This window comes from Cyanistes caeruleus, chromosome 33 (genome assembly GCF_971803275.1).
Source record: "Cyanistes caeruleus chromosome 33, bCyaCae1.hap1.1, whole genome shotgun sequence".
Lineage (NCBI taxonomy): Eukaryota > Metazoa > Chordata > Aves > Passeriformes > Paridae > Cyanistes > Cyanistes caeruleus.
In genome coordinates, this window is record NC_141734.1 from 1,788,338 (window position 1) to 1,812,280 (window position 23,943).

A 23,943-nucleotide genomic window follows, 5' to 3' on the forward strand; every position below is an offset into this window, starting at 1 on the left:
AATCCCCAAAAATCAAAAAAAAATCCCCAAAAAATTCCCAAAAAATCCCAAAAAAATTCCCCAAAAAATCCCCAAAGAATTCCCAAAAAATGCCCGAAAAATCCCCGAAAAATCCCAAAAAAATCCCCCCAAAAATCCCAAAGAATTCCCAAAAAATTCCCCAAAAATCCCCAAAGAATTCCCAAAAAATGCCCCAAAAATTCCCAAAAAATCCAAAAAAATTCCAAAAAAATCCCCCCAAAAATCCCCAAAAATTCCAAAAAAATTCCCAAAAAATCCCCAAAGAATTCCCAAAAAATCCAAAAAAAATTCCCAAAAAATCTCAAACAATTCCTAAAAAACCCCCAAAAAATTCAATAAAAATCTCCCAAAAATTCCACAAAAATAAAAAAAAAATTCCCAAAAAATCCCCAAAGAATTCCCAAAAAATCCAAAAAAATTCCAAAAAAATCCCCAAAAATTCCCAAAAAATTCCCAAAAAATCCCCAAAGAATTCCCAAAAAATCCCCAAAAAATTCCCAAAAAATCTCAAACAATTCCTAAAAAACCCCCAAAAAATTCAATAAAAATCTCCCAAAAATTCCACAAAAATAAAAAAAAAATTCCCAAAAAATCCCCAAAGAATTCCCAAAAAATCCAAAAAAATTCCCAAAATATCCCCCCAAAAATCCCAAAGAATTCCTGGAAAACGACGGCGCCGGGGGCGGAATTTGGGATCGGCCAATCCCAGTTGGGCACTGGGAGCACTGGGAATGCTGGGAAGTGACCGGAACCACGGAATGCTGGGAATTCCTCATGTTCCCAATGGATTAATGAATGGATTCACCCCTAATTAATTAATTAGAGATCGTTAATTAGCCAAGGGAACGAGTTGGGACCAATCCCAACGTTGAGTCTTGGGATCGGCCAATCCCAGTTGGGCACTGGGAGCACTGGGAATGCCGGGAACCACGGAATGCTGGGAATTCCCCACTTAATTAATGAATTAATGAATGAATTCACCGCTAATTAATTAGAGATCGTTAATTTGCTACGGGAACGAGTTGGGACCAATCCCAACGTTGAGTCTTGGGATCGGCCAATCCCAGTTGGGCACTGGGAGCACTGGGAATGCCGGGAACCACGGAATGCTGGGAATTCCCCACTTAATTAATGAATGAATGATTGGATTCACCCCTAATTAATTAAAAATTGCTAATTAGCTATGGGAATTAATTGGGACCAATCCAAACGTTGAGTCTTGGGATTGACCAATCCCAGTTGGGCACTGGGAGCACTGGGAATGCCGGGAACCACGGAATGCTGGGAATTCCCTTCTTAATTAATGAATTAATGAATGAATTCACCTCTAATTAATTAGAGATCGTTAATTAGCCAAGGGAACGAGTTGGGACCAATCCCAACGTTGAGTCTTAGGATCAACCAATCCCAGTTGGACACTGGGAGCACTGGGAATGCCGGGAACCACGGAATGCTGGGAATTCCCCACTTAATTAATGAATTAATGAATGAATTCACCGCTAATTAATTAGAGATCGTTAATTAGCCAAGGGAACGAGTTGGGACCAATCCCAACGTTGAGTCTTGGGATCGACCAATCCCAGTTGGGCACTGGGAGCACTGGGAATGCCGGGAAGTGACCGGAACCACGGAATGCTGGGAATTCCCCACTTAATTAATGAATTAATGAATGGATTCACCGCTAATTAATTTGAGATTGTTAATTAGCCACGGGAATGAATTGGAACCAATCCCAACGTTGGATCTTTGATCCCAGTCGGGCACTGGGAGCACCGGGAACGCCGGGAACCCCCCCCATCCCCCCACTTAATTAACCCCCAAACCACCCACCCTAATTAACCCCTCCACTAATTACCCACCGAACCCGCCGGAAAACCCGGCAACGCCCGGCCCGGCAACGCCAACGCCCAGGGCAGCTCCAACGCCGCCGGCACGGCCGAGGAGCCCGGGAACGCCGGGAAAGCCAAACCCCCGGGAACCGCCGGAGCCGGAACCGCCCGCGAGGGCGACGAAGACGACGAAGAACAAACCTCAACTCAATTCCCAAATTTTTATATTTTCCCCAAAATCCCGATTTTTCTCCAAATTTTCCCCATTTTTATCCCCAAACTTTGAGGTTTTTCCCCCCAATTCCGAGGCTTTTCCTGGATTTTTTACTGTTTTTTTCCCAACTTTCCCCATTTTTTCCTAGAATTCTGAATTTTTTTCACCCAATTTTGGGTGGGTTTCCCAGATTTCGGTGTTTTTCCCAAATTTCCGCTGGGTTTTCCCATATTTTTGGGGTTTTTTCCCCAAATTTAAGAATTTTTGGAGGGTTGGGAAGAACTCCCAGTGTTGGGTTGGGCAATCCCAGTCGGGCACTGGGAGCACTGGGAATGCCGGGAAGTGACCGGAACCACGGAATGCTGGGAATTCTTCATGTTCCCAATGGATTAATGAATGGATTCACCCCTAATTAATTAATTAGAGATCGTTAATTAGCCACAGGAACGAGTTGGGACCAATCCCAACGTTGAGTCTTGGGATCGGCCAATCCCAGTTGGGCACTGGGAGCACTGGGAATGCCGGGAACCACGGAATGCTGGGAATTCCCCACTTAATTAATGAATGAATGATTGGATTCACCCCTAATTAATTTGAGATTGTTAATTAGCCATGGGAATGAATTGGAACCAATCCCAACGTTGGATCTTTGATCCCAGTCGGGCACTGGGAGCACCGGGAACGCCGGGAACCCCCCCCATCCCCCCACTTAATTAACCCCCAAACCACCCACCCTAATTAACCCCTCCACTAATTACCCACCGAACCCGCCGGAAAACCCGGCAACGCCCGGCCCGGCAACGCCAACGCCCAGGGCAGCTCCAACGCCGCCGGCACGGCCGAGGAGCCCGGGAACGCCGGGAAAGCCAAACCCCCGGGAACCGCCGGAGCCGGAACCGCCCGCGAGGGCGACGAAGACGCCGACGCCGCCGAAGCCGCGGCGGCTTTGGCGCGTCCGGCCTTGTCGCCGGCGTGGGTGCGCTGGTGCCGGTTGAGGTGGGAGCTGCGGCTGAAGCATTTCCCGCACTCCGGACACTTGTAGGGTTTCTCTCCGGTGTGGACGCGGCGGTGGATGGTGAGCTCGGAGCGTTGGATGAAGCTTTTCCCGCACTCCGAGCACTGGAAGGGTTTTTCCCCCAGGTGAATCCGCTGGTGCTTGATGAGGTTGGAGGAGACGCTGAAGCGTTTCCCGCACTCCCGGCACTCGTAGGGTTTTTCCCCCGTGTGCATCCGGCGGTGCTTGGTGAGGTCGGATTTTTGGATGAAGCCTTTGGAACATTCCGGGCACTTGTAGGGTTTCTCCCCCAGGTGAGTCCGTTGGTGCTTGATGAGGTTGGAGCGAACGCCGAAGCTTTTCCCGCATTCCGGGCATTTGTAGGGTTTCTCGCCGCTGTGAAGCCGCCGGTGTTTGGCCAACGCCGAGTTCTGCCCGAAGCTTTTCCCGCATTCCGGGCACGCCAGCGTTTTCCCTCCGCTCTGCCTCGCCCCACCCGTCGAATTCCCGACGCTCCATCCCGAATTTTCCCCGCCTTTTCCCTCCTCTCCCCGCTCCGATTCCTCCCCACCGTCACCGCCCTCCCCTCCCGAAATCCCGCAGCGCTTCTGGAAGCTTCTCCCGCTTTTCCCCCCCTCCTTCTTCCCGCATTCCCGGCACGGCTCCCCGTGGATTTTCCGGTGCCGCTCCAAGTGGGAGCTTTGGGAAAATCCCTTCCCGCAATTCCCGCAGCGGAAGGGTTTCTCCCCCATGTGGATCCGGCGGTGCCGATCCAAGTGGGAACTCCAGGAAAAGCTTTTCCCGCATTCCCGGCACTCGTAAGGTTTTCCCGGAGCGTGACCGCGCCGGTGCTGCGCCAACGCCGCCGCCGCGCCGAACCCCTTCCCGCATTCCCCGCATTTGTGCGGTTTCTCCGCCGCTTCCCGGCGTTTCTTCGGGATTTGGGGATCCCCGCCGTTTTTTGGGAACCCCTTCCCGCATTCCCCGCACTCCTCGCACCTCCCGCCCGTTTCCGCCGCCGCGTGGGTTCGGCGGTGCCGATCCAAATGCGAGCTCCACGAGAAGCTCTTCCCGCATTCCGGGCACTCGTAGGGTTTCTCTCCGGTGTGAATCCTCCGGTGCCGCTCCAAGTGGGAATTCCAATTAAACCCCTTCCCGCAATCCCCGCACTTGTAGGGCTTCTCCTCCGAATGAACCTTCTGGTGCTTCACCAACCCCGAACTCGCCGGGAAACTCTTCCCGCAAACCCCGCAGCGGCACGGCGCCGCGCCGCCGTGGATCCGCCGGTGCTGGATGAAGGCCGAGCCCACGCTGAAGGATTTCCCGCAATCCGGGCATTTGTAGGGATTTTCCCCAGAATGCCGGCGTCGGTGGGTCACCAAGCCGGAGCTCAAACGGAAACTTTTCCCGCATTCCTGACACTTGTGGGGCCGCTCCGTCCCTCGCCGGCGTTTGGGCGCCGCCAGGGCTTTGCCGCAGTCGTGGCAGCGAAAATTCCGGAATTTCTGGGGTTTCCCGCGGCGTTTCCCCGGGTTTTTCCGGGGTTGGGGTTCCGGTTTTAGGGTCTCGGCTTTGGGGGTTTGGGGGTTCTGGGGGGATTTGGGGTTGGGAGCTGGCGGCGGCGGCGTTCCGGGGATTTCGGGTTTTTCCAGAGGTGCTGGGGGCGGCTCTTCCTCGTCGTTGTCGCTCGGAGAGGCCGGGGCGGCGTCTGGAGGGGGAAAAGGGGGGTCCGGGGTGGGGTTTTGGGGAGGATTTTGGGGGTTTTGGGGCAGTTTTTGGGATCCTGAGGAGACTTTTGGGGGTTTTGGGGCAGTTTTTGGGTTCCTGAGGAGACTTTTGGGGGTTTTGGGGCAGTTTTTGGGGGTCCTGAGGAGAATTTTGGGGGTTTTAAGGCAGTTTTTGGGATCCTGAGGAGAATTTTGGGGGCTTTGAGGAGAATTTGGGGGTTTTGGGGCAGTTTTTGGGATCCTGAGGAGACTTTTGGGGGTTTTGGGGCAGTTTTTGGGATCCTGAGGAGGTTTTTGGGGTACAGGGGAGATTTTGGGGGTTTTGGGGCAGTTTTTGGGGGTCCTGAGGAGAATCTTGGGGGTTTTGGGGCAGTTTTTGGGATCCTGAGGAGAATTTTGGGATCCTGAGGAGACTTTTGGGGGTTTTGGGGCAGTTTTTGGGATCCTCAGGAGAATTTTGGGGTACAGGGGAGATTTTGGGGGTTTTGGGGCAGTTTTTGGGATCCTGAGGAGAATTTTGGGGTCTCAAGGAGGTTTTTGAGGTCTTGGGGGGGTCCGGGGTGGGGTTTTGGGGGGTTTTGCGGAGGATTTTGGGGGTTTTGGGGCAGTTTTTGGGGTCTTCGGGAGGTTTTTGGGGTACAGGAGAGATTTTGGGGGTTTTGGGCCAGTTTTTGGGATCCTGAGGAGAATTTTGGGGGTTTTGAGGAGAATTTTGGGGTCTCAAGGAGGTTTTTGAGGTCTTGGAGGGGTCCGGGGTGGGGTTTTGGGGGGTTTTGGGAAGGATTTTGGGGGTTTTGGGGCAGTTTTTGGGATCCTGAGGAGGTTTTTGGGGTCTCAAGGAGGTTTTTGAGGTCTTGGGGGGGGCGGGGGGGGTTTTGGGGGGTTTTGGGGAGGATTTTGGGGGTTTTGGGGCAGTTTTTGGGTTCCTGAGGAGACTTTTGGGGGTTTTGGGGCAGTTTTTGGGGGTCCTGAGGAGAATTTTGGGGGTTTTGGGGCAGTTTTTGGGTTCCTGAGGAGACTTTTGGGGTCTCCAAGGGAGGTTTTGGGGGTTTTGGGGCAGTTTTTGGGGGTCCTGAGGAGAAATTTGGGGGTTTTGGGGCAGTTTTTGGGATCCTCAGGAGAATTTTGGGGTACAGGGGAGATTTGGGGGGTTTTGGGGCAGTTTTTAGGGGGTTTTGGGAAGGATTTTGGGGATTTTGGGGCAGTTTTTGGGATCCTGAGGAGAATTTTGGGGGTTTTGAGGAGAATTTTGGGGTTTTGGGGCAGTTTTTGGGATCCTGAGGAGAATTTTGGGGGTTTGGGGGCAGTTTTGGGGGTCTTGGGGTGGTTTTTGGAATCTTGGGGAGGTTTGGGGGCAGTTTTTGGGGGTCCTGAGAAGAATTTTGGGGTCTTTGGGAGATTTTTGGGGGGTCCAGGGGAGGTTTTTGGGATCCTGAGGAGAATTTTGGGGGTTTTGGGGGTCCTGAGGAGAATTTTGGGGGTCTCAAGGAGGTTTTTGGGGTCTTGGGGGGGTCCAGGGGAGGTTTTTGGGGTTTTGGGATGGTTTTTAGGGCATTTTGGGGTGGTTTTTGAGGCATTTTGGGGGGTCCAGGGGAGGTTTTTGGGGTTCTGAGGAGAATTTTGGGGTCTCCAAGGGAGGTTTTGGGCTTTTTGGGGCCATTTTTGGGATCCTGAGGAGAATTTTGGGGATCCTGAGGAGAATTTTGGGATCCCAAGGAGTTTTTTGGGGTCCAGGGTGGGGTTTTGGGGTTTTTGGGGATCCTGATGAGAATTTTTGGGATCCTGAGGAGGTTTTTCGGGTCCAAATCCCAAATTTTGTCCCGACTGGAAGATTCCAACCCCGATTCCGGCCGATCCCCGGTGACTCACCGGCGCCCAGGCCGCGTCTCCGGTGCGATTCGGCGAAGGCGGTGATCCGCGGCCAGCTGATGGCGATTTCCTCGGCTGCCGGGAACAACAAAATCCCGGAAAATTCCCCCAAAATCCCGGGAAAAAATCACGGAAAAATTCCCCAAAATCCAGGGAAAAATCATGGAAAAATTCCCCGAAATCCCGGGAAAAATCCTGGAAAATTTCCCCAAAAATCCCTGAAAAAATCCGGGAAAAAATCCTGGAAAATTTCCCCAAAATCCCGGGAAAAAATCCTGGAAAAATTCCTGAAATCCCAGGAAAAAATCCCAGAAAATTTCCCTGAAACCCTGGAAAAAATCTGGGAAAAAATCTGGGAAAAATTCCCCGAAATCCCGGGAAAAAATCACGGAAAATTTCCCCAAAATCCCGGAAAAAATCCTGGAAAATTTCCCCAAAATCCCAGGAAAAAATCACAGAAAAAATCGCAGAAAATTTCCCCGAAATCCCGGGAAAAAATCTGGGAAAAATTCCCCGAAATCCCGGGAAAAATCACGGAAAATTTCCCCAAAATCCCAGGAAAATATCACGGAGAATTTCCCCGAAATCCTGGGAAAAATTCAGGAAAAAATCCTGGAAAATTTCCCCAAAATCCGGGAAAAAATCCTGGAAAAATTCCCCGAAATCCCGGGAAAAATCACGGAAAATTTCCCCAAAATCCTGGAAAAACATCTGGGAAAAATTCCCCGAAATCCTGGGAAAAATCACGGAAAATTTCCCCAAAATCCCGGAAAAAAATCCGGGAAAAATTCCCCAAAATCCCGGAAAAAAATCCCGGAAAAAATCCTGGAAAATTTCCTGAAATCCTGGGAAAAAATCCTGGAAAAATTCCCCAAAATCCCGGGAAAAAATCACGGAAAATTTCCCCGAAATCCTGGGAAAAATTTGGGAAAAAATCCTGGAAAATTTCCCCAAAATCTGGGAAAAAAATCCTGGAAAAATTCCCCGAAATCCCGGGAAAAAATCCTGGAAATTTTCCCCAAAATCCCAGGAAAAAATTTGGGAAAAAATCACGGAAAAATTCCACGAAATCCAGGAAAAATCCTGGAAAATTTTCCCAAAATCGGGGAAAAATCCCAGAAAAATTCCCAAAATCCAGGGAAAAAATCCCGGAAAATTTTTCCGAAATCTGGGGGAAAATCCTGAAAAATTTCCCTGAAATCCAGGAAAAAAATCACGGAAAGTTTCCCAAAATACGAGAAAAACCTGGAAAATTTCTTGAAATCCAGGAAAAATACCGGAAAAATTTCCCAAAATCCGAAAACGAAAGGGATTCGATCCCGAATTTGAGGGGAAATCCGAGGGAATTCGGGCTCTTACCCAAGGAAATGACGCTCTCGTAGCTTTCCTGCATCTCCTCCCGGAATTCCGAGCTGATCCCGAAGATTTTGGGAATTTTGTCGGGCGGGGAAAATCCCAAATCTCCAAATTCCGACAGCTCCGGGATTTTTGGGATCCTGGGTGGGGGGGGGAATAAAATATTCCTTAAATTTGGAGTTTTTCCGTGTTTTGGAATGGGGGATTTTTAATTTTTTTGGGAATTTTTTTTGGGAATTGAGGGATTTTGGGAAGGGACCTCCCCCCCCCTCAAAATTCCCACCTTAATTCCCAGATTAATCCCGGTTTTCCAGATTTTGGGAAGGGTTTGAAAAAGGATTTGGGGTTTCCATGGAAAAAATAAAAATAAAATAAAATATATGAAATTAAAATAAAATAAAATTTAATTAAATTAAAATAAAGTAAAATAAAATAAAAATGATATGAAATGAAATGAAATGAAATGAAATGAAATGAAAAGAAATGAAATAAAATTAAATGAAATGAAATAAAATAAAATAAAATAAAATAAAATAAAATAAAATAAAATAAAATAAAATAAAATAAAATAAAATAAAATAAAATAAAATAAAATAAAAATGAAATGAAATAATAAATTAAAAATGAAATGAAATGAAATGAAATAAAATAAATAAAATAAAAATAAAATAAAATAAAGTTAAATAAAGTAAAATAAAATAAATAAAAATAAAATAAAATAAAATGAAATAAAATAAAATAAAATAAAATAAAAACTAAACAAAATAAACTTAAATTAAATTAAAATAAAGTAAAATAAAATAAAATAAAATAAAATAAAATAAAATAAAATAAAATAAAATAAAATAAAATAAAACAAAATAAAATAAAAATAAAAAATAAAATAAAAATAAAAATAAAAATAAAAAATAAAATAAAATAAAATAAAATAAAATAAAATAAAATAAAATAAAATAAAATAAAATAAAATAAAATAAAATAAAATAAAATAAAATAAAATAAAATAAAATAAACCCAGGGAATGAAAGGGTTAAAAAAAGCGCGGGGATTTATTTATTTATTTAAAATGGGGGTGGGGGAGGGGCGCCGGAATTTAAGGAAATTAAAAAAAGGGGGAAAATGGGGGAAAAAACCGGGAAAAAGGGAAAAAAAGGGAGGAGGGGAAAAGGGAATAAAAGGACGAAAAAAGGAAGGAAAAGGGGCGGGAAAAACGGGAAAAAACCGGGAAAAAACCGGGAAAAAACCGGGAAAAATGGGAAATAAAAGATGGGAAAAAATGGGGAAAATGGGAAAAATGGGATGGGATTAAAAAAAAAGGGGGAAAAACGGGAGAAAATCCGTGAAAATCGCAAGAAAAAATGGTGAAAAACCGGGGAAAAAAATAAATATAAAATCCGGGGGAAAAAAAATGGAGGAGGGTCTCGATCGGAATGGGAGGACAAGGAAAAACCGGGATAAAAAAGAATAAATTTAAAAAAAAAAAATAAAATCGGGAATTTTTGGGAATTTTGGAGCTTAAAAATAAAATAAAACGGGATCGGGGAGTGGGGGAGGAGGAGAAATAAAATAAAATTAAAATTAAAATTATAAAAGAATCCGCGGGAATTCCAAGGGTTAAAATTCCAAAGGGAGATTTCTGGGAATGATCCCCTCCCGCCCACCTTTATTTTTATTAATTATTGTTATTATTTAATGGTATAATTTTTTTTTTAATTAATCCCCATTTCAATCCTCACCCTCGGGGCGCGGTCGGAGCGAGGAATTTTCCCTTTTAAGAAGGAATAAAAAATGATTATTAAAATTAAAATTATTACCTGGAATGCCGGAAAAATAATAAAAAAAAAACCGGGAAAGAGCGGGGAAAAAAAAAAAAAAAAAAAATAATAATAATAATAAAAAAATAAAAAAAAAATTGGAATTTTGAGGAAAGGGGGGGGGGTGGGAATAAAAAAATTGGGAATAAAAGAAAAGGGGGGGAGGGGGAGGGTGTTGCACGTCGGCTCCGTGATCCCAGGACACACAGGAAGGGGTTGGAGCAAAAAGGGAAAAAAAAAAAAGGGGAAAAAAGAAAAAAAAAATCCGGGATATCGGAAAAAAAAAAAAAAAAAAAAGGGGGAGAAACAGGAAAAAGAAAAGGGGGGGGAGGGGTGGGGTGGGGGAGGGGGAGACCCCCAGGAACCGCGAGAGGGGAAAAAAAAAAAAACCCGGGAAAAAAAATCGGGAAAAACCGGGAAAAAAAACCTGGAAGAGGGAGAGGTTTTAAGGTGGGTGGGGGAGGGGAAATTCCCGGTTTTTTTGGGGGGATTTTTGGGGTTTTTTTGGGGTTTTTGGGGTTTTTTTTTTAATGGGAATGGGGTGGGGGAGGGGAGGTGGAGCCGCTTTGTGGGGGGGGGTGGGGGATGGGGGGGAGGGGTTGGAATTTCTGGGGGATTTTGGGAATTGGGTGGGGGGGGGGGGGTGTCGGAAATTCCTGGGGAAATTGGGATTTTTTGGGGGTTAAAATGGGAATTTTGGGGGTTTAATTGGTGGGAAAATGGGATTTTTGGGGGGGTTTAATTCCTGGGAAAATGGGAATTTTTTTGGGTTTAATTCCTGGAAAAATGTGAATTTTGGGGGTTTAATTTGCTGGGAAATTGGGATTTTTGGGGGGGTTAAAATGGGAATTTTGGGGGTTTAATTGGTGGGAAAATTGGGATTTTTGGGGGGTTTAATTGCTGGGAAATTGGGAATTTTTTTGGGTTTAATTCCTGGAAAAATGTGAATTTTGGGGGGTTTAATTGCTGGGAAATTGGGATTTTTGGGGGGGTTAAAATGGGAATTTTGGGGGGTTTAATTGGTGGGAAATTGTGGATTTTGGGGGTTTTAATTCCTGGGAAATTGGGATTTTTGGGGGGGTTAAATGGGAATTTTGGGGGGTTTAATTGCTGGGAAAATTGGGATTTTTGGGGGATTTAATTGGTGGGGAAAATTGGGATTTTGGGGGGGTTAAAATGGGAATTTTTTGGGTTTAATTGGTGGGAAATTGGGATTTTTGGGGGGTTTAATTGCTGGGAAATTGGGATTTTTGGGGGGGTTAAATTGGGATTTTTTGGGGGTTTAATTGGTGGGAAATTGGGATTTTTGGGGGGGTTAAATTGGGATTTTTGGGGGGTTTAATTGCTGGGAAAATTGGGATTTTTGGGGGGGTTAAAATGGGAATTTTGGGGGGTTTAATTGCTGGGAAAAATGGGAATTTTTTGGGTTTTAATTGCTGGGAAAATGGGAAATTTTGGGGGTTTAATTGATGGGGAAATGGGGATTTTTGGGGGGTTTAATTGCTGGAAAAATGAGAATTTTGGGGGTTTTTAATTCCAGGGAAAAATGGGAATTTTGGGGGTTTTAATTCCTGGAAAAATGAGGATTTGGAGTCCTTTAATTCCTGGGAAAATTAGGAATTTTTTGGGGTTTTAATTCCTGGAAAAATGGGAATTTTTTGGGGCTTAATTCCTGGGAAAATGGGAATTTTTTGGGGTTTAATTCCTGGGAAAAATGGGAATTTTTGGGGGCTGATAATTCCCGAGAAAATGGAATTTTTGGGATTTCAATTCCTGGAAAAATGGGGAATTTTTCGGGGTTTTTAATTCCTGGGGAAAAACGGGAACGGAATTGGGGACGGGGGTCCTTGAATCCCCGGAATTCTTTGGGTTTGGAATTTTTTGGGGTTGGAATTTTTTTGGGGCCGGAATTTTTGGGGGGGCGGGAATTTTTCGGGGTTGGAAATTTTTGGGGCTGGAAATTTTGTTTTTTAAAATTTTTTTTTTGGGGGTGGATTTTCCAGGATCCCGGAGCGGGCGATGGATCCGTGGGAGGAGGAGGAGGAGGAAGAGGAGGAGGAGGAGGAAGAGGAGGAGGAGGAGGAAGAGGAGGAGCCGGAGGTGATTTTCGGGGATGAGGGGGAGGAAGATCCCTACGATCCCAACGGGATCCGGGGTAAGTTCGGGAAGGATCCTTGGGAAAAGCGGGAAAATCCCATAAATCCCATAAATAAATCCCATAAATCCCCGATCCCAGCTGAAATTTGCTTTGAAATCCATAAAAAATGGGAAAATCCCCACGGGAAATGGGGGAAATCCCATAAAAAATAGGAAATCCCATGGGAAATGGGGAAAATCCCATAAAAAATAGGAAATCCCATGGGAAATGGGGAAAATCCCATAAAAAATAGGAAATCCCATGGGAAATGGGGAAAATCCCATAAAAAATAGGAAATCCCATGGGAAATGGGGAAAATCGCATAAAAAATGGGAAAACTCACTGGAAGTGGGGAAAAATCCCCTGGGAAATACGGAAAACCCCACCAAAAAAAACCCCCAAAAAAAGTGGAAAATTCCACCCCAAAAAAATGGAAAATTCCACCAAAAAAAAGTGGAAAATTCCAAAAAAAAAAAAGTAGAAAATTCCAGCAAAAAGAAGTGGGAAATTCCACCAAAAAAGTGTGGAAAATTCCAGCAATAAAAAAGGAAAATTCCACCAAAAAAGAGTGGAAAATTTCACCAAAAAAAAGAGTGGAAAATTCCACCAAAAAAAAGGAAAATTCCACAAAAAAAATTTGAAAATTCCACAAAAAAAAAGTGGAAAATTCCCCCCAAAAAATGGAAAAATCCCAAAAAAAGTAGAAAATTCACCAAAAAAAAAAAGTGGAAAATTCCACCAAAAAAAAATTGGAAAAATTCCACAAAAATCCTGGGGAAAACCCCACGGAATTCCCGTTTTTTTTTTTCCCCCCATCCCCAAATCCCAGGAACCCCAGACTCCAACCTTCCCCACCCGGACGACCCCGAAATCGTGGAATTAGATCCCGGCAGCCTCTTCCCCAACCCCGACCCCTCGGAGCGGGAAACTTTACGTTGGACCGTGGTGCAACAAATCGACCCCGGGACGTCGGGGAAAAGCGGGAAGAGGAGCCCGAAATCCCCGAGTTTTTCCAACTTCAAGAGCATCATCGTCCTCCAGAAGAGCTACGAGTGCTCGGAGTGCGGGAAGAGCTTCAGCTGCAGCTCGCATTTCTCCAAGCACCGCCGGACGCACACGGGGGAGAAACCGTTCCGCTGTTCCCACTGCGGGAAGAGCTTCAACGTCTCCTCCAACCTTTACCGGCATCAACGCGGCCACGGCGGCGCCGATCCGGCCGCGGAGAAACCCCGCGGTTTTCCTTACCGGTGTCAGGAGTGCGGGAAGAGTTTCCGGCGGAATAAAGAGTTGGCCACCCACCGGCGGCTCCACACCGGCGATTTGCCTTTCCGATGCGGCGATTGCGGGAAAAGCTTCTCCTGGAGTTCCCACTGGCTCCGGCACCGGCGGATTCACACCGGAGAGAAACCCTACGAGTGCCCGGAATGCGGGAAGAGCTTTTCCAGGAGTTCCCACCTCTACCGGCACCAACGCGGCCACGCCGGCGGTCGCTCCTACATCTGCACCTACTGCGGGAGGAGTTTCGGCAGCATCCTGCATTTCGAGCGGCACCAAGGGACTCACACCGGGGTGAGACCCTACAAATGTTCCCTGTGCCGGAAAAGCTTCGGCGACGCTCCGGCTTTGGTGAAACACCAAGGGATTCACCTCGGGGAAGGCCCTTTCCGCTGCGAGGAATGCGGGAAAGGCTTCGGAGCGCGGTCCCAATACGCCCGGCACCGGCGGAGCTCCCACGGCGGAACCGGCGAGGAGAAGCCGTATCGGTGCGGGGATTGCGGGAAGAGTTTTTCCTGGAGCTCCCACTGGGAGCGGCACCAGCGGATTCACACCGGGGAGAAACCCTACGAGTGCCCGGAATGCGGGAAGAGCTTCGGGAGGACTTCCCACCTCTACCGGCACCAGCGGACGCACGCCGGGGGTCGGCCCCACGTCTGCGGGGAGTGCGGGAAGAGTTTTAATTCCACCCTCCACTTCCAGAAGCACCTGAGGGCGCACGGAGCCGGATCCCGGAAAAGCTGCGGAGACTGCGGGAAATCCTTCTCGGATCCGTCGGCGTTGGCCAAGCACCGGAGGACGCACGAGGAAGGGAGAAAAGTCGGGAAGCGCGCGGGGGAATCCCAAAAAATGCGGAAGTGCGCGGAGGAAGAGCAAGAAATCGGGGAGTGTGCGGCGGAGGAAACCCAAAAAAGTGGTAATTGTGCAGAGGAATCACAAAAAGTTGGGAAATTTGCAGAGGAATCCCAAAAAAGCGGGAAATGCCTGAGAGAATCCCAAAAATTTGGGAAGTGTGCGGCGGAGGAAACCCAAAAAAGTGGGAATTGTGCGGAGGAATCCCAAAAAGTTGGGAAATTTGCAGAGGAATCCCAAAAAGTTGGGAAATTTGCAGAGGAATCCCAAAAAATTGGGAAATTTGCAGAGGAATCCCAAAAAATCGGGAAATTTGCAGAGGAATCACAAAAAGTTGGGAAATTTGCAGAGGAATCCCAAAAAATTGGGAAATTTGCAGAGGAATCCCAAAAAATCGGGAAATGCGTGGAAGAATCCCAAAAAAGTGGGAAATTCACGGAGGAATCCCAAAAAATTGGGAAATTCACAGAGGAATCCCAAAAAATGGGGAAATTCACGGAGGAATCCCAAAAAATCGGGAAATGCGCGGAAGAATCCCAGAAAATCGGGAATTGCGCCGTCGATCCGGCAGCGTCCGTCAAAACCCGACGGATCCAGGAGGAACCATCCCAAAAAACGGGGAAATCCTCGGCCGAATCCCAAAAAATCTGCGGCCAGTGCGGGAAATCCTTCCCGGATCCGTCGGCCTTGGCCAAACACCGGCGGATCCACGATCCCAGCCGGAATTCCGGGATGGGATCCCAGATCCGGCGGCAGCTGCGGAGTCACGGAAACGAGGAGGAAATGCCGGAGGGGTGAAAGGAAAAATCTGGGAATTTTTATTTTTTCCCAGCGTTCCCGGAATTCCCGGACGTAGTTTTGGTTTTTTTTGGGGGGTAGGGTAGAGTAGGAAAGTAGGGTAGATACGGAATTAAAAAAAAAAAAAACACGGAATTTCCGGTTTTTCCGGGAAAAATCGAGTTTTCCTGGGGGGGAAATAAAAAATCCTCGGGATGGAGTTGGGGGAAATCCCGGAATTTTGGGTGGTTTGGATGATCCTGGGTTTTCCGTCGTGGGATTTTTTGGTTGTTGTTGTTGTTTTTGGCCCCGATCCAGAGGTTGTTTTTTTTTTTGGAGGTTGGAAAAGCCGGAATTCCGGGCGGTTCTGTAATTTATTGTATTTATTCAGCCGGGAAAAATTCCCGAAACGGGGAATTCGGGAAAGAAAGGAGGATTTGATCCCAAAAATCCTCTGGGATGGATTTTTTTTTTTTTTTTAATTGTTTTTATTTTTCCCGGATGGAAAAGGATGGGGTGGGAATCAGGCGGGAATTCTGGGGCTTTTCCCGGTGTTTTTTGGGGTTTTTTTGGGATTTTTTGGAATTCTCTTCTTCGTTTGTAATGTGAATAAAAAATAGATTTAGTGAGGAATTCCCGGAATTTTTTCCTTGGATCCGATCAGGGTGGAGGGGGGGAGGGGAACCTGGGAATTCTGGGAATAATCCCTCAGAAAATCGGGAATTCTTTGGGGGAAATTTTTTTTGGGGGGGGGAATCCTTGGGAATTTTTTGGGAATTTTTTGGGAATTTTTTGCACATCTTGGGAATTTTGGGGGTGAAATCTTGGGAATTCTTTGGGATCTCTTGGGAATTTTGGGGGGGAAAACCTTGGGAATTTTTTTGGGCATTTGAGGAATTTTTTGGGGGGTGAAATTTTGGGAATTTTTAGGCATTTGGGGGAACTTTTGGGGGGGGAAATCCTTGGGAATTTTTCGGGGCATTTGGGGAATTTTTTGGGGTGAATCCTTGGGAATTCTTTGGGATCTCTTGGGAATTTTGGGGGGAGAGAAATCCTTGGGAATTTTTTTGGGCATTTGGGGAATTTTTGGGGGGGAATCCTTGGGAATTTTGAGCACTTGAGGAATTTTTGGGGGGAGAGAAATCCTTGGGAATTCTTTGAGCACTTGAGGAATTTTTGGGGGGAGAGAAATCCTTGGGAATTCTTTGAGCACTTGAGGAATTTTTGGGGGGAGAGAAATCCTTGGGAATTTTTCGGGGGAAAATCCTTGGGAATTTTTTTTGGCATTTGGGGGAATTTTTGGGGGGAAATCCTTGGGAATTTTTCGGGGGGGAAATCCTTGGGAATTCTTTGAGCATCTCCCGGGAATTCCTGGGGGCGAATCCTCGGGGATGCTTTTGGAGGAGGAGGGAGGGGGAAGAAGGGGGAGGAAGAAGAGGAGGAGGAGGAGGAGGAGGAGGAAGGGGGGAGAGGGAGGAGGAGGGATGGGAGGGAGGAGGAGGAGGAAGAAGAAGGGGGGAGAGGGAGGAGGAGGGATGGGAGGGAGGAGGAGGAAGAAGAAGGGGGGAGAGGGAGGAGGGAGAAGGAAGAGGAGGAGGGAGAAGGGGAGGGGGAGGAGGAGGAGGAGGAAGAGGAGGGGGAGGGAGGAGGAGGAGGAGGGGGAGGGGGGAGGTTCCACTGTATCCGGGTCACGCCGGGAGCCGCCTCCAGCGGGACCGGGAACGGGATCGGGATCCGGTCCGGAGCGGGAATCGAACCGGGGCGGGATGGGGATCATCGGGATTATCGGGATTATCGGGATCGGGATGGGGATCGGGATCGGGATCGGGATCATCGGGATCGGGATGGGGAGGGGGATCGGAATGGGGAGAGGGATCGGGAGTGGGATCCAGTCCGGAGCAGGAATCGAACCGGGGCGGGATGGGGATCATCGGGATCGGGATTATCGGGATCGGGATCGGGATGCGGATAGGGATGGGGAGAGGGATGGGGATGGGGAGAGGGATCGGGATCGGGATCGGGATCGGGATCGGGATTATCGGAATCGGGATCGGGATCGGGATCGGGATGAGGATGGGGAGAGGGATGGGGAGAGGGATCGGGATCATCGGGATTCCAGCCGGGTCGGGATCGGGATCGGGATCATTGGGATCATTGGGATCATTGGGATCATTATCGGGATCGCGATGGGGAGCGGGATTGGGATTCCAACTGGGTCGGGATGGGGACCTGGAGCGGGATCAGGATCCAGTCCGGTCCGGAGCTGGAATCGAACCGGGGCGGGATGGGGATGGGGATGGGGATGGGGATTGGGACTGGGATCGGGATCAGGATCGGGATCATCGGGATGGGGATTGGGATCGGGATTGGGATCGGAATCCGGTCCGGACCAGGATTCCAACCAGGTCGGGATGGGGACCTAGAGCGGGATCAGGATCTGGTCCGGTCCGGAGCTGGAATCGAACCGGGGCGGGATCGGGATCGGGATGGGGATCGGGATCATGGGGATCGGGATGGGGAGAGGGATCGGGATTCCAAACGGGTCGGGATGGGGAGCGGGATCCGGTCTGGACCGGGATTCCAACCGGGACAGGAGTGGGATCGGGATCGGGATTCCAACCGGATCGGGATCGGGATCGGGATCGGGATTGGGATCGGGATCGGGATCATGGGGATCGGGATGGGGAGAGGGATCGGGATTCCAAACAGGTCGGGATGGGGAGCGGGATCCGGTCTGGACCGGGATTCGAACCGGGACAGGAGCGGGATCGGGATCGGGATTCCAACCGGATCGGGATCGGGATCGGGATCAGGATTGGAATCAGGATTTGGATCGGGATCGGATTTGAAGCCAGTCAGGATTGGGATCTGGTCCAGACCACGATTCAAACCAGATCGGGATCAGGGAGACCCCAAATTCCCCCAAATTTTCCCCAAATCCTTCGGGAAATTCCCTCTAAATCCACCCTAAAATTTCCCCCCAAACCATCCCAAAATTATCCCAAAATTATCCCCAAATTCCCCCAAAATTCCCACCGAATCCACCCCCAAATCATCCCAGTATTGCCCCAAAATTATCCCAAAATTCCTCCTCAAATCATCCTAAAATTCCCCAAAAAATCCACCCCAAAAATTTGGGATTGCAGCCCCTGGAAAAGCCCCAAAATTTGGGATTTTGGGATCCTAACGGGGATTTTTTGGGATTCTCCTTGCAGGCTCGGATTTGGGATTTTGGGAGGAATCTCCCAAATTTGGGGTGAGGATGCAGGAGAATTACGAGAATGTCATTTCCTTGGGTAAGGGGATCCCGAAATTTGGGAATTTTTGGGAATTTTTGGGGAGTTCCCAGGGGAGAATTTAGGGGGGAAAAGGGAATTTTTGGGTTTTTTTTTTTTTTTTTTGGGAACCCCCATGGCAAAATTTGAGGGAATTTTGGGAATTTTCAGGCGTTTCCCAGGGCACAAATTTAAGGGAAATTTGGGAATTTTCAGGCATTTCCCAGGGCAGAAATTTGAGGGAATTTTGAGAATTTTCAGGCGTTCCCCATTGGAAAAATTTAAGGGAATTTTGGGAATTTTCAGGCGTTCCTCTGGGGAAAAATTTAAGGGAATTTTCCCATTTTTTGGCCAAATTCCCAGGGCAAAATTCCAAGAATTTTGAACTTTTGGGGACCTCTCAAATTCCAGCCTCATTTTCCCCGGGATGCTTTTTTCCCAAAAAAAAAAAAAAATAAAAATTTGCCCAAAATCCGGGGATTTCAACCCAAAATGGAGCCGGGGTGGGAAAATGGGACGCGGAAATTCCCAGAATTCCCAATTTTTTTCCCTCTGGAAGCCGAGGAAATCGCCATCAGTTGGCCCCGGATCACCGCGTTCGCCGAATCCCACCGGAGACGGGGGCTGGTGTCGGGTGAGTCGAGAAAAATCCCGGAAAATTTGGGTTCAATTCCGTAGATTTCGGTTAATTCGTAAAAAATTCTTAATTCCGTGAGTTTTCCCGGGATTTTGAGCGGATTTCCCGGGATTTTGGTGGGGTGGGAATTTCGGGGAGTTTGGATTTTAAAGGGAAAAAAATGGAATTTTAGGGGTTTTGGAAATTCCCCCCCCACAAAATTGACCAAAATCCTTGGAATTTCTGGGAATCTTCCTTCAATTTCACCAAATCCTTGAGAATTTTGGGAATCCTCCCTAAATTTCAACGGATCCTTTGGGGTTCTTGGGAATTCTCTTCAAATTTTTTCGGGAATTCCATTTAAATTCGACCAAAACCTTTGGAATTTTCAGGAATTCCCCTTAAATTTGACCCAAATCTTCATAATTTTCACCATTTCCCCTTAAATTTGACTGAAACCTTTGGAATTTTCAGGAATTCCCTTTAAATTTGACCAAAACCTTTGGAATTTTCACCGATTCCCACAAAATTTGACCGAAACCTTTGGAATTTTCAGGAATTCCCTTTAAATTTGACCAAAACCACCGGGAATTTTCAACAACTCCACCCCGAACCCTTCAAATCTTTCCCGGAACCCCCCAAATCCCGGTTTTTTTTTTGGGTTTTATCCCCATTTTTCCCCCTCCCCTTTTCCAGCTACGGAAGCCGAGGGGGACCAGAACCACCCCGAGCCCCCCCCGGCGCCGCCCCCTCCCCCGGGGGGTTCCGGCGGCGGGGGAGGGGCGGAGCCGGATCTGCGCCGGCAGCTGGGGCTGATCCTCCAAACGGCCGGGAGGAGCCAGGTGGAAAAAATGCTCCGGGAATTGGTGCGGGAACAAGGCCAGGCCGGAAAACGCCGGAACCGGAGGAGAACGGCCAAAGGCCAAGGTGAGTTTTGGCGTTTTTCCCAAAAAATTCCCCCCACAAAAAACGTCATCGGAGTCATCCAGTAGATTTTTTTTGAGAATTTTGTGAGATTTTTTGGGATTTTTTGGGAAAAACCGAAGACCAGGAATGAGTTTTGGCATTTTTTCCCCCCAAAAAATGGCGGTGGAGGCATCCAGGAATTTTTTTTGGAGGATTTTTTTGGGATTTTTGGGAAAAACCAAAGATTGAAGAGAGTTTTGGCGTTTTTCCCCCGAAAAAAACATCATCGGAGTCATCCAGTAGATTTTTTTTGAGAATTTTGTGAGATTTTTTGGGATTTTTTGGGAAAAACCAAAGACCAGGAAGGAGTTTTGGCATTTTTCCCAAAAAATTCCCCAAAAAACGGCATCAGAGGCACCAAAAGGAATTTTTTTGGAGGATTTTGTGGGGTTTTTTGGGAATTTTGGGAATGGCCAAAGACTGGGATGAGTTTTGGCGTTTTTCCCAAAAAAATTCCCCCAAAAAAATGGCGGTGGAGGCATCCAGGAATTTTTTTTTTGAAGGATTTTGTGGGGATTTTGGGGAATTTTCCGGGATTTCGGGTGGGGAAGGAGGTTTGGGAGTCGACCAGGTCAGTGTAAACCCAAATCCACGGAATTCCATGGAGAAATTTTGGGATGGGATTGGGAATTTTTGGGATCGACGGATCCATGGCCAAGGAACCCAAATCCCTGGAATTCCATGGGAGAAAATCTGGGATGGGATTGGGAATTTTTGGGATCGATGGATCCATGGCCAAGGTCAACATTGACCCAATCCATGGAATTCCATGAGAAAATCTGGGATGGGATTGGGAATTTTGGGATCAAAGGATCCATGGCCAAGGTCAACATTGACCCAATCCATGGAATTCCATGGGAAATTTTGGGCTGGGATTGGATTTTTTGGGATCAACGGATCCATGGCCAAAGTCAACACCGACCCAATCCATGGAATCCCATGGGAAAAATCGGGCTGGGACTGGGAATTTTTGGGATCAATGGATCCATGGCCAAAGTCAACACCGACCCAATCCATGGAATTCCATGGAGAAATCTGGGATGGGATTGGGAATTTTGGGATCGACGGATCCATGGCCAAGGAACCCAAATCCCTGGAATTCCATGGGAAGATCCAGGCTGGGATTCATCTCCTCCCGTCCCCCCTCCAGGTGCCGGCGCCGGCAGCGGCCCCGAGGACGATCCGGCCCCTCCGGCAACCCAAGCCCCTCCCCAAACCCCACCCGATCCCGACCTTTCCGTCGGGAAGAGCCAGAAAACGCCGGGGCCGTGCTCGGAATGCGGCAAAAGCCCGGGCAAAGCCCGGTGCCGCTCGGCCGAGAAGCCGCACCGCTGCGGCGACTGCGGCAAAGGCTTCAGCCGCGGCTCCAACCTGGCGCAGCACCGGCGCATCCACACCGGCGAGCGGCCGCACCGCTGCGGCGACTGCGGCAAGGGGTTCATCCAGCGCTCCGACCTGGAGCGGCACCGGCGCGTCCACACCGGCGAACGGCCCTACCCCTGCGGCGACTGCGGCAAACGCTTCAGCGTCAGCTCCCACCTGGACCGGCACCGCCGAACCCACGCCGGCGGGCCGGGACCGCCGCAGCGAGCCCGGGGGAAAGCGGCCGCGGCGGAGCCGGCGCCTCACATGTGCCTGGATTGCGGGAAGAGCTTCGGGCAGCGCTCGGCGTTGGCGAAACACCTGAAAACGCACGCGGGCGAGCGGCCGCACCGCTGCGGCGACTGCGGCAAGAGCTTCAGCCGCGGCTCCAACCTGACGCAGCACCGGCGCATCCACACCGGCGAGCGCCCCTTCGCCTGCGGCCACTGCGGCAAAGGATTCATCCAACGCTCCGACCTGGAGCGGCACCGGCGCGTCCACACCGGCGAGCGGCCGTATTCCTGCGGCGAGTGCGGGAAAAGTTTCAGCGTCAGCTCCCACCTGGACCGGCACCGGAAAATCCACGCGGCCGAACGCGCGTCCTACCGGTGTCCGGAGCACCTGGCCGGGTTTTTGGCGGCTCACCGCAACGGGAAGCTCTTCCAGTGCGGGCTGTGCGGGCGGTGTTTCGATCAAGGCGCGGCGTTGTTGAAGCATCAACGCGCTCACGGCGGCGGCGGCGGCGGCAGCAGCGCGGTGTCGTCGCCGGAGAAATGCCTGGATTGCGGGAAAAGCCGGGATTTGTGCCAGGATTGCGGGAGGGAAGCGGAGGCGGCGCCGGAGAAGCCGCACGAGTGCCAGGAATGCGGGAAAAGCTTCGGGCAGCGCTCGGCGTTGGTGAAACACCAGCGGATTCACACCGGGGAGAAACCCTACAAATGCCCGGATTGTTCCAAAGGCTTCATCCAAAAATCCGACCTCACCATCCACCGCCGGATGCACACGGGGGAAAAACCCTACAAGTGCCAGGAGTGCGGGAAATGTTTCAGCGTCTCCTCCAACCTCTTGACCCACCAGCGAACCCATCTGGGGGAAAAACCCTTCCAGTGCTCGGAGTGCGGGAAAAGCTTCATCCAACGCTCCGAGCTCACCATCCACCGCCGCGTCCACACCGGAGAGAAACCCTACAAGTGTCCGGAGTGCGGGAAATGCTTCAGCCGCAGCTCCCACCTCAACCGACACCAGCGCACCCACGCCGACGACAAGGCCGGACGCGCCAAAGCCGCCGCGGCTTCGGCGGCGTCGGCGTCTTCGTCGCCCTCGCGGGCGGTTCCGGCTCCGGCGGTTCCCGGGGGTTTGGCTTTCCCGGCGTTCCCGGGCTCCTCGGCCGTGCCGGCGGCGTTGGAGCTGCCCTGGGCGTTGGCGTTGCCGGGCCGGGCGTTGCCGGGTTTTCCGGCGGGTTCGGTGGGTAATTAGTGGAGGGGTTAATTAGGGTGGGTGGTTTGGGGGTTAATTAAGTGGGGGGATGGGGGGGGTTCCCGGCGTTCCCGGTGCTCCCAGTGCCCGACTGGGATCAGAGATCCAACGTTGGGATTGGTCCCAACTCGTTCCTGTGGCTAATTAATGATCTCTAATTAATTAGCGGTGAATTTATTCATTAATTCATTAATTAAGTGGGGAATTCCCAGCATTCCGTGGTTCCGGTCACTTCCCGGCATTCCCAGTGCTCCCAGTGCCCAACTGGGATTGGTCAATCCCAAGACTCAATGTTGGGATTGGTCCCAACTCGTTCCTGTGGCTAATTAATGATCTCAAATTAATTAGCGATGAATTCATTCATTAATTCATTAATTAAGTGGGGAATTCCCAGCATTCCGTGGTTCCCGGCATTCCCAGTGCTCCCAGTGCCCAACTGGGATTGGTCGATCCCAAGACTCAACGTTGGGATTGGTCCCAACTCGTTCCCTTGGCTAATTAACGATCTCTAATTAATTAATTAGGGGTGAATCCATTCATTAATCCATTGGGAACATGAAGAATTCCCAGAATTCCGTGGTTCCGGTCACTTCCCGGCATTCCCAGTGCTCCCAGTGCCCAACTGGGATTGCCCAACCCAACACTGGGGGCTCTTCCCAACCCTCCAAATATTCTTAAATTTGGGGAAAAAAACCCCAAAAAAATTTGGGAAAACCCAGCGGAAATTTGGGAAAAACACCGAAATCTGGGAAACCCACCCAAAATTGGGTGAAAAAAATTCAAAATTCCAGGAAAAAACCTGGAAAGTTGGGAAAAAAACCCTCATAATTCCAGGAAAAGCCTCGGAATTGGGGGAAAAAAACCTCAAAGTTTGGGGAAAAAAAAATCGGGAAAATTTGTGGGAAAATTAGAATTTAGAGGAAAATATAAAAATTTGGGAAAAAAATCCCAAGTTTGGGTCTTGAATGCCACCAAATGTGAGTTTAGGAGGAAAAACTGGATTTTCCTTTGGATTTTCCAGGTTTTTCCCAAAAAACGGGAGCGAACTCGAGCTTTTTTTAACTTTTTTTTTGTTTGTTTTTTTTAAGGAAATAATGGAATTTTTTTTGGTTTTTGTTACTTTTGTGACTTTGTATTTCTTTGTATTTTCTTTGTCGGGTCAATAAAAATCCGGCTTGGGCTGAAAATGCCAAAAAATTGGGATTTTCCGGTTTTTTTTTTTTCCTCCCCCCAAAAAATTTTAGGGATTGAATTCCCAAAAAATTGGGAATTTCTGTCATTTTCCTCCCCTCGTTCTGACCACAGGAAACTCTCAATAAAGACACGACGCCCCTTAATTAATTCAACTGATGAATTTCATTAATTAAAAGCATTAAATACCCC

The 23,943-nt window shown here is 48.8% G+C and overlaps 2 protein-coding genes across 4 annotated transcripts; one reads left to right on the plus strand and one right to left on the minus strand.

Moving 5' to 3' along the window:
- Positions 1-2,057: 2,057 nt before the first annotated feature.
- LOC111946007 (uncharacterized) lies at positions 2,058-10,038 on the minus strand. 3 transcript variants are annotated; one of them, XM_086870773.1, is made up of 4 exons: positions 9,825-10,038; positions 8,014-8,150; positions 6,655-6,729; positions 2,058-4,766 (listed from the first exon to the last, which is right to left on the minus strand). In XM_086870773.1, exons 2-4 carry the CDS (start codon positions 8,045-8,047, stop codon positions 2,815-2,817), a joined length of 2,061 nt encoding a protein of 686 aa, XP_086726899.1. In that variant the 5' UTR covers positions 8,048-8,150; positions 9,825-10,038; the 3' UTR covers positions 2,058-2,814. The 3 variants fall into 3 exon arrangements, with proteins under 3 accessions (XP_086726899.1, XP_086726898.1, XP_086726900.1); XM_086870772.1 differs by having other exon boundaries at positions 9,747-10,038; XM_086870774.1 differs by lacking the exon at positions 9,825-10,038 and adding an exon at positions 8,294-8,473.
- Positions 10,039-10,183: 145 nt separating this feature from the next.
- Positions 10,184-23,757, plus strand: LOC111945010 (uncharacterized). The gene is made up of 8 exons (XM_086870676.1): positions 10,184-10,274; positions 11,828-11,979; positions 12,791-14,882; positions 16,544-16,602; positions 18,081-18,161; positions 18,700-18,774; positions 19,453-19,683; positions 20,873-23,757. Exons 2-8 carry the CDS (start codon positions 11,844-11,846, stop codon positions 22,558-22,560), a joined length of 4,362 nt encoding a protein of 1,453 aa, XP_086726802.1. The 5' UTR covers positions 10,184-10,274; positions 11,828-11,843; the 3' UTR covers positions 22,561-23,757.
- Positions 23,758-23,943: the final 186 nt, after the last annotated feature.